Source organism: Jaculus jaculus, chromosome 13 (genome assembly GCF_020740685.1).
Source record: "Jaculus jaculus isolate mJacJac1 chromosome 13, mJacJac1.mat.Y.cur, whole genome shotgun sequence".
Taxonomy (NCBI): Eukaryota; Metazoa; Chordata; class Mammalia; order Rodentia; family Dipodidae; genus Jaculus; species Jaculus jaculus.
In genome coordinates this window covers 35,867,329-35,877,703 of record NC_059114.1, presented here as the reverse complement: position 1 = coordinate 35,877,703, position 10,375 = coordinate 35,867,329, and the positions used below count along the sequence as shown (strand labels likewise).

At 35.5% G+C, this 10,375-nt stretch overlaps 1 protein-coding gene across 2 annotated transcripts; it reads left to right on the top strand.

The window, feature by feature from the left end:
* Window positions 1-484: 484 nt before the first annotated feature.
* On the top strand, window positions 485-9,653 carry LOC101609311 (serine protease inhibitor Kazal-type 6). 2 transcript variants are annotated; one of them, XM_045132008.1, is made up of 5 exons: window positions 485-542; window positions 2,133-2,155; window positions 6,552-6,626; window positions 8,736-8,851; window positions 9,608-9,653. In XM_045132008.1, exons 1-5 carry the CDS (start codon window positions 485-487, stop codon window positions 9,651-9,653), a joined length of 318 nt encoding a protein of 105 aa, XP_044987943.1. The 2 variants fall into 2 exon arrangements, with proteins under 2 accessions (XP_044987943.1, XP_004664801.1); XM_004664744.1 differs by lacking the exon at window positions 6,552-6,626.
* Window positions 9,654-10,375: the final 722 nt, after the last annotated feature.

Below are 10,375 nucleotides of genomic sequence, written 5' to 3'. Positions count from 1 at the left end.
AATCCCATTCTCCTGTGGTTACTCATGTGGCCCACAAACACATGTGCCCTGTTTGAAAGAGCAATAGGGAGGAAGCAGAACTCCACTAGTGAGTCATCCCTTTAATGTAGTAAAGCCTCCAAGGGAAAATAAGGGGGATGTATAGGCTGTTAGGAAAATGCTGGTTACAGTACAAAATGACATCCTCTATTAATAAGATCTAAGGAGCGACTCACATAATTGTCTTCACTTCAAGATTGATGGGGTAGCAAGAAGCATTTCTCTAAGCTGCTGACAGGTCCTCATAAATGCCTGAAGTGTATAGGCCTACATATGGTTTTAGAAAGAGATTTTTATTAAAGAAGGTGGAGATCTCAACTCCCTCTATGCTGTCTCTATATAATGTCTGAGTGTGTTTTTGGATTTTGGGGTTTTCTGGGAAGTATCTTGACAGACAACCTAAGCTGAACATAGCAGCCTTGACCTGAGGGAGCTAGCTGGCACCATGAAAAGACCAGGTGTCTTTCTGCTCCTCTCTCTGGCTCTTTTCTGCTTTTTCTCAGGTGAGTTTTTTTTTATTAAAATTAATATCCCACACATATTTACCTTGAACCAGAGAGGAAAATAATAACTATTCATCAATTTTTAAAGTCCATTGATGTTCTTTGAAAGACTGGTTAAAGGAGAGCACTGTAAAGGTGGTGGTGATGATTTTGATGATGAAAATAATGCTGGCCATAATGATAACAAGTGTCATTTACTGTGCATATACTGCTTCCTACATGTCTTCCACGGCCTGGCATGTATTGTCTCTGATTCTCTTAGCAAGGAATTCATATCCCTTTTCTAAGAAGCTGTGGCACAAGGAATATAACCCAAGGACTTGCAACAAGTCAGCGGAATTTAGAATTTTAATCTAGATTATACAGACATCACAATATGCTGCTTATTCCCAAGAAGTAATCTAAACGATGCATAATTGGCCTTTCCAAAAGAAAGAAAAACTTTCCTGTTTATTTTTATTACTATTAAAAGACACAAATAATTAAAATTTAAACAATGTACAATAGCTATATATTTTGTTATGTGAGGTGTTTCAAAAGAAAGTCATAGTATAAAATGCATTATTCATCTGGAGATGAAAAGATCTCATTTCTAGACATCTGAATCACTTGAATGAATAGAGCTTTTTATACATATTTATTGCATTCCTTGGTAGTCTACTTCATTGTATTTTAGTGGACTGTGCTCACTAGGTTATTTAGACCCATGGGCAGTCCCATCTTATACTTGTTGACTAGAGGAACATTTCAATCCTCTTAGATATTCTTTCCTGTATAAAATGTTAAGAGGTGAGACAAAGCCCTGAGACGTTGCATGCATTATGGGTCATTTTCTGTGACTTCAGCAGATGAATGTTGATACCATAAGGATTTTACGTGGCTGAACATGTAAAACAACTTTTCAATGATATTTAGCTGATGAAGAACAATTGTAGTTAATCATAGTTATAAGAGAAAATACAGCTAAATACAAACCAAAACTAAATACAAGATTCTTGTAATATTATGGAGTAAGCTTGATTTTTAAAGCCAAATCATTCACATGTGGAATTGAATAAATTGCTGAGATGGTAGATAAATGAGCCTGAGTTTGGTAAAATTTGGTTACAAATGTCATTCCTGGAAGCATGTGCTGTCCTCTGTTGCTTTTCTTTGTAAAGAAAGACTTACCTTTAATAATATACCAAACTTACCAGAGCAGGAGTATGTCAAAGATATATCTCATGTGGAAGGACATAATGCTCAAGGATGTTAATCCTCAAATGGTGGAACAGAGGAAACTATTTTCTTTCACCTTAACCCAGTCCCCAAAAAATGTGCCCTTCATGGTTTATATCCACACATAACCTTTCAAGTTTCTTCTGGTCCTCAAGAAGTGAGCAGCTGTAGAATAAATAAAATATAAAATAAGTAAATAATAGGATAAAATAAAATTAAAATACATAGAATAAATAAAATAAAGCATTCTTTGACTTCATGAGGTGATCAACAAAAAGGAAGAGATGTATATATTTCTTCTATGTTTGTAAATCTTACTTGTTTGCTTGTTCATAAACTATAGTGTTCAGATTTTCTACTTCTTTTTTTCAGGTATCTTTGGTCAAGGAGAACAAGTAAGTGCCTATTCTCTATTTTTCTGGCTTATGTGGTGCTTGGCTGGTATTCTCTGGCCTACATGAGGTTTATCTGTGTTGTAAAAGAGCAAAAGTGATTTGGAAGACCAAATTCAGGAATTAATGAACATAATATTTTAAAATAATAATATTTATATGCAATGAGAAATAGTGTGAGTGTGTGAGAGGGGACTGCCAGGGCCTCCTGCCACTGCAAAGATCTCCAGATGCACATGTGCCACTTTGTGAATCTGGCATCTGGCTTTATGTGGGTGCTTGGAAATCAAACCCAGGAGGTCAGGCTTTGCAGGCAAGCATCTTTAACCACTTAGCCATCTCTTCAGCCCAACATTATACAATTTCTCTGAGAATACCATATTCTTAAAAAGGCCTAATAATACCATTTTTATTTCGTCAAAGTAGTATAAGCATAGACAAAAGCAAAATGAATATAAAATTATGTTCATAATCTCACACGTTCATTGTGTGATCTTGGGCTAGGAAGTTATTTATGTTCTGGATACTATAAGTTCTACAGTTGTTGAAAAGGGGGCATATATTTCACCTCCTAAAACTACAATTAAATTAAAGCAACTTCTGATGGAGTGAGGACATAGGTTGTTTGTGCTTTTATTCTCTTTTATAGAAATGAAATCTGAGACAGAGAAGACACTTGTTTAATGTTCTATGCCAGGATGCTCAATCTGGTATACTCACATTTAAATAAAAGTGGGGCTTAAAAGCTGGAATAGGCATATATTTTCTTCATTGTTGGCTTTTCTTCCAATTTTATTCAATGACTTTTAACCTTTTTGATCTAACTATTAAAAACTGGTAGAAATGCATGCTTTTTACTCTGCCAGTCTTGTTTTTGTATCTTATTGAACATTTTAACTTGATCTTTTTCTTTTTTTTAATGTTGGGGTTTCCAAAAATCTTAGCACCCAAATTCCCAGACAGTGTTGCCAACTGATTGGAAAGGATATTGAAAAGACTTCCAACCCTGATATTTACTCATTATATTACATAACAGTTTGGTTTTCCAGTATTAGCATCTCATAAATTAAGATGCATCTTAAAATTTGGTAATGTCTTTTTTGTTTATTTTCATTTATTTGAGAGAGAGAGAGAGAGGCAGAGAGAAAGAGAGACAGAATGGGTGCACCAGGGCCTCCAGCTGCCGCAAACAAACTCCAGATGCATGTGCCCCCTTGTACATCTGGCTTATGTGGGTTCTGGGGAATCCAGCCTTGAACTGGGGTCCTTAGGCTTCACAGGCAAGTGCTTAACCACTAAGCCAGCTCCAGTAATGTCATTTAATGTACTTATGTGCATATGTCGAAAACATGCACATATGTGTACTTGTTTCCTATATAAAGCTGTATCTTAAAACTGATAGGTTTAAATAAATACAGGTATAAAACAGTATAACAAAAAAAACAGAACAGTATAATATAAAAACAAATATAAAAGCAAACACACAACAGGGACATAAGACTCAGCCAACATGCTTCATATCCCATGAAGTAGCAATAAATGGTGGTATAACCATGACACAAAAATCTTAAACAATTGAAATTTGACCCATTTTCCCATCAAAATACAAGTTACTTCTCTTCTTTGGATCTTCATTTCTTGGATTTCAATTATATTTTCTAAATCTCATGTAACATCTTCCATTTACTGAACTAGTACTTGTATTTGTGTCCAAGTCTTGTGGTCTACTTGCTGAGAGTCACATGAATGGCTTTCTAAATACCTAGATCCTCATGGAAGAGATCAAATAAGAACTGCAGTGATAAGGAATTTTGGACATGGATTCCAAGTAGTTGAACAAATGTCACTGGCATATAATAAAATCTGAGCTTGCTGGAGGGAGGTTGGGCAGAAAGAGTTGAAACTAATGTGATGAGCATGCTGGCTCAAGTCATATCCAGCCAAGATGCTCAGCCATTGTCAAGATTTCTCTCCATGATGAATGATCTCATGGGAGATTGTAGGCCATGGTTTAAATTACAAACCTTTACAATTACATATTCTTTCAAAGAGATTACTCAAGATAGCTGGGTGTGGTGACATGCCTGTAATTCCAGAACATAAGATTGAGACAAAAGGATTGTTGCAAGTTCAAGGCCATCCTGGTCCACAGAGTGATTATTGGCCAGCTTATACCACAGAATGAGACATTTCTCAAAAAATAAAGGAAGAGAGATACAAAGGAAGGAAGGAAGGGAGGGAGGGAAGAAGGAGCTGAACCCAAAATATTTGCAGAGAATTTTGGAGTTAATGCTTCAATAAAGTTTTCCTCTGTTAAAGTGAATGACTAATATGTTGCCTTCTCTTTTATTTTCCATATAGGCATATCAAATGATTTATTAATATAATAGTAGTAAATTAAACTACTATTATGTGATAAACATTTCATTAAAGAAATCATGGTATACCATCAAAGAGTATGACAGACATTTTCAGAAAAAGATAGGTCTTTGTTCTTTGAAAAGAATAAGTCTTACTTTTGGGACCACTCTCACTGTATTAACTTTAGTGCTATCTGGCCCTTCCATTAGTCTCTGTATTTGGGGACTACATCATTAAAGATTATTTAAATGAATAGCAGAGTTGAAAATGAGCAAATCAAGTCTCTGTGAAGCAATTATTTGCAGTCACTTCCTGTTGGAGTACTTGGGATAACTCACCATTATATTTTAAGATAGACATTGGTGGATTTGAATAAAATAAGTAAAACAAGTTGGGTTTCCAAATTACTGTGACTTTATTAAATTAGTATATGGAAATTATTTAAATACAGTTTGGAGACATAGGCAGCAGAACCACAGATGGATAAAACCAAAATTTGGGAAGATGTGGCTGGCCTAAGTCCACCAGCAGTTGGGAAGCTGAGGAATCAATCCCTCAGGTCTTTTAGAAGACAATGTTCTTTGAGGAACAATAAGGGGGAAGACAGATATTAAATGTAAAACCCATGCCCTTAGAAGGAGTATGGAAGTTAGAAGACAAAAAGAGAGAAATGTAATGTCTTATTAAACCCAATATCAATCTAAATACCATAAAAATAAATCTCATTAAAATAGGATAATTGATGATGGATTCAAAAATTCTAGAATGTGGGCTGGAGAGATGGCTTAGAAGTTAAGTGCTTGCCTGAGAAGCCTAAGAACTCTGGTTCGAGGCTCGATTCCCCAGGACCCACGTTAGCCAGATGCACAAGGGGGCACATGTGTCTAGAGTTCATTTGCAGTGGCTGGAGGCCCTGGCATGCTCATTCTCAATCTCTCTCTCTCTCTCTCTCTCTCTCTCTCTCTCTCTCTCTCTCTGTGTGTGTGTGTGTGTGTGTGTGTGTCTGTCTCTGTCTCTGTCTCTCTCTCTGTCGCTCTCAAATAAATAAATAAAAATAAACAAAATTTAAAAACAATTCTAGAGTAATACAATGTTTATGGTGGGTGCTTATGATAGCAGTCTTCTGCACAGTACTTGACACAAAGTAGGCAATAGCAGCCCTCTGTTGCATTCATTGAAACTTAAACCAAGTATTGAAGTAACTATAAATGTAATACAGCTAATAGGTGAGAAGCAAATTTCAAATCCAGGTCAGTCTAATTCAATTCCATCTACATAGGACATCCTTCTAACATTACAATACTTTTGAGATATTTTAGTTAGACTTAGTGGTATCTCAGCTTTCTTAGGTCTCCTAATTTCCCATGCATGAAATTTCAAAGGAGGACTGAAGAGATCACTCAGCAGCTAAAGCTCTTGCCTGCAAAGCCTGATGATCTGGGTTTGATTATCCAGTACCCACATAAAGCTAGATGCACAAAGTGGCACGTGCATATGGAGTACATTAGCAGTGGCTGGAGGCCCTGGCTGGCCCCTTCACTGTGTCTCGCTTCTATTTGTCTCTGGTTGCAAATACATAAAAATACATTTTTTTTACAAAAGGAAATTCCAAGGGAGAAAGTCTAATCCTACCCTTACCTCACTCTTGATCTGTCTCAAATAAGAAGCTAACTTTATGAAGTTTATTCAAGTGTCCACAAGATTATTAAAAAGGAGAAATTGAGATACAAGCATTGAGAGCTTCATTTAGGCTAATATAAACAACAAACTGTAAAGAAAATTCTGGGACACGAATCTCAGCTTACTTCTGGAATCCTCAAACAGCATAATAAAGCAGTATGAATGTATCTTTTCGGGGGCAATTTCTTCATATGCCAGTTGACTAATTTGTTTTTGTTTACTGACATCCTTTCTTCTTCTGATTCTCTTTCCACTAGGCAGGAGAAGTTTATAAGGGAGTTTGGAGAGGGTGGAAAGGTGGGGAAGCCCTCAAAGTGAATGTTCTCCCAAAGTTCCACTTCATATCTGCTTTCCAAAGGACCAAGGAGGCTGGGTCACAAGATCAGAGGGCCGATTGCCAGGGAGAGGTGGCTTAAAGAATCGTCTCTTTCAAGTAAGGGACTTTCTTATTGATTTCCTTTACTGTCTGAGTTCTAGATCCAGTTGAGGAATTTGCCACACATAGTGCTACAATCATCTTCAGCTTTTCTCTCTGTCTTTTTATGTGTGCATGTGTGTGTGTGTGTGTGTGTGTGTGTGTGTGTGTGTGTGTGTGTGTGTTTGCATGCGTAGGCTAGAGGAAAACATTGGTTGTCTTCCTCAATCATTTTACACATTATTCTTTGAGACATGGTCTCTCCCTTTACCTACATGTGAACAATTCAGCTGGTCTAGTGAGCCAGACTGTCCTGGAAATCCACCTTTTTCTTCTTATCAGTGCTAGGATTAGAAGTGCTTACCAGCAATCCTGGCATTTACATGGGTTCTAGAGAAAGAAACTCAGGTCTTCATGTATGATTAGCAATGGTTTACCAATTGAGTCATCTCTCTGACCTCTTCTTTGCTTCTTTAATGCAGATAAGATAGTCTGTTTACTGAGAGAGTATTGATTGCTCATTATTTACCTGACCAGCACCCAGCATGGCACCTTCTACATTTTGGTTACTAATTTAATATTTGTGGAACAAATGAAATATATGTGATTATACTGTCATTCATACTTCACAGTTTTTGACTCAAACATAAGGCTACAAATGTGTATAACTTAAATATAAAATACATAAATTCCTTGAAAAATAATGTGCCTTGGGGATTATGTGTTCAGAAGAGTTTCCAGGATCATTTCTATTTGAAACCTAAAGGAAAGTTTACTTATGTGGAATGAGCAAGATATGATGGAATTACATTTCAGCTTAGTGGGGAAAATTAGAATATACTACCCAATCTCAATAATATCAGATGCCAAATTTTAACAAAATGTGCAATTTATGTTCTCAACTACATTAAATAATATGTATGTTATTTTTAAAACTAACATACAACTCTTTCACTGATAATTTTCCCATGCAAATTGTCAGTATTCTCCTTGTAAATTTTAATATATTTCCCTGATATAGTATTTTAAGACATAACTGTGTTTATAGGGTATGCAACATAATGTTGTTAGGTAAATATAGGTAGTAAAAAAGTTTGCCATTGCAAAGCAAGTTAATATCCCCATCATATTACATAGTTACCCATTCTTTATTTTTGTGGTTAAAAGAGTGCTGGAAATTCTGGACCATTAATGAGATGCAGTGTGTGCAACCATGGCTAAGCCACTTGCTGTTCCAGGACACCAGCATACCATACTCTCAACTGACTAATATAATTTAACATAGCTCTCTGAGATATTGCTAGACAACACTAAAATAATCTATACAAAAGTGAGTACTGTGAAACAATTGCTAAACATAAGGCAGCATTATGTTAATGGAACCAGAAGAATAAAGCAATTTTCCTCTATCCATGTGTAAATATCACTTCATTTTATCCAGATGATATTTGAAGAGGTATAGTTTAACATATTTAATATTGCTAATATTCTGGAAATGGTAGTACAAGAATCATTTAAGCACCAGCTTTGACTCAATTGACCTTGCATTGGAAAGGATATTACTAACATATTAAAATTATTTTCTAGAAAGCACTATAATTGAAGGGGGTGTATTAATGAAATAAATGCCATTATCTCTTTTCAGGATAGTAACTATGAATCAGAAATGTTCACAAAAGTGAACACAATTTTAAAGTCTTCTGAACATGGGTTTATGGAGACATTAACATAATATTATTACATTAGGCAGAAAAATCAAAGTTCTACACAACTTTGAGATAAATCAAGTTAATATAAAGACATTAAAATGTTATTTCCAAGAAGTAATAATAAGTGGGTACTGCATCCACAGGAGAAGCTCACACTATCAAGTAATGCCTGAATCAGCCATACTCTTATAGAATGCAGAAGTACTATTAGATTAAATTAATATAATTAAAAATAGTTACTACTAATGACTCCAAACTACTCTGAACTGAATATAATATTATAAAATATTTCTTATAATGTTTCTATGTCAGAAAATAAAAGTCTCAATTATTTCATGTACTTCATGTCAATTCTCTATTCCAATTAGACTTTTGGATAGGACATACTGATGTCAGTGTCACTGTTCTTCCTTTGTAGATTAACTGTGGTGAATTCCGTGACCCCAAGGTCTTCTGCACTCGGGAATCTAACCCACTCTGTGGCTCAGATGGCCAGACGTATGGGAATAAATGTTCCTTCTGTAAGGCAATGGTGTAAGTATTATACTCAACACACCTGTGCCTTGCAAGCATAAGCTTCCAGAATGAGATTCAGGTAGATGTTTTTCTTGAGGTATTCTAGAGTGTTTTACCCTACCTCCAACATAGGCTCAGGAAATAACCTTGAGACAAATGGATTGAAAACACAGGACAGAAAAGCAACAAAAATTGTATGGCAAATTATTTCAAAATGAGCTTTGTTATTATTAATTTTCATTGATTTAGGATGTTTCATTATATACTTTGTCCATAATAATTTATTTTAATAATGTTGTGATTTCGTTATTTGAAATTACTTTTGCTTAAAAGTAGATGTTTTAAACTATGTTAGTATATACTAATCACATTGGCGTATGACATATTTAAGTAATTATTTGTAGCAGAATTTCAGTGGGGTAGGTTGAGAGTTGAGCTAATAGGCATATGTTACTGGGAAGGTTTGGATGTGCCATCTACTGTCAATTATTGTTTCACTTTCTTACATCTTTTGCCAAGATGAAATTATGCCATTATCTTCTATTGGCCATGATGCCTCCTCATTTCTACCTTTTCTCCTCCAGACAATGAAACAATTTTCTTGTTTAAGACTCTTCCTTTTCACAGTCAGAACATATGAGTGTATTTAATTAACCTCTAGTGAATAAAAGTATAGATATCTACAGAAGCAATTATTAAAACTTCCTCCAATCTCTGTAACACTCACCTATAATATTGCTCTGAATACATGTTTGTTTGTTTTTTTATCCTTAGGAAAAGTGATGGGAAAATTAACCTGAAGCACCATGGAAAATGCTGAATTAGAGCTTGCATTTTGTGCTTGCTTGCCTGGGGTCTCTTCTTGTCTCACTTCTGCTTTTACCACTCTGGCAAATCCCTTAAACTTATAAAACCGTGTCTTCTAATTTGTGTCAGTCTTGGGGAGTTCAATCCATGTATACTTTCTTTGATTTGCTTATTAATAAAATAAATTCTGCAGAAATATCAGTTATGCTTTTACTTTAAGATCAACAAAATAAACTAATAAAATATAAAATAATTGACAAGACATTAATTTAGGTTAGACAATGCTTTCCTGATCAAAATCAAACATCTAATCACCATGGGATCATGGAAAAATACATTCCCTTCATTTGTTTTAAGGGAGGAAAGATTTATTTAGGCTCATGGTTCAGGGGAAACAATCCATTAGGGTAGGGAAGACTTGATGTCAGGAGGCTGCCTGCTCATATCTTGGAGGATCAGGAAGGAGAGAAAAGAGAATGCTGTTGGACAGCTGACACCTGCATAGAAACAATCAAAAGTGTGTTTCACTAATGCCCTAGGCACAACTTTTAATCCACTCAGGTTTACAGTCAAAATTAATTATCATAAGAGACATGAAAGCAACAGGAGAGTACACTGAATGGGAACAAGCAGGTAGGGGAAAAGCCAAGACACAAGTAACTGATTCTAGGATTCCCTTCAGATACCAAAATCTGCAGATGCTCTAGTTTCTGATGTGACTTTAAACCATCCCAA

Bases quoted from the DNA above. Each gene is read 5' to 3' on its own strand.
- LOC101609311 (XM_045132008.1), top strand. From the start codon at position 485: ATGAAAAGACCAGGTGTCTTTCTGCTCCTCTCTCTGGCTCTTTTCTGC. The intron at 543-2,132 runs GTGAGTTTTTTT...TCTTTTTTTCAG, and splicing joins TCTTTTCTGCTTTTTCTCAG to GTATCTTTGGTCAAGGAGAA. The intron at 6,627-8,735 runs GTAAGGGACTTT...CTTCCTTTGTAG, and splicing joins TAAAGAATCGTCTCTTTCAA to ATTAACTGTGGTGAATTCCG.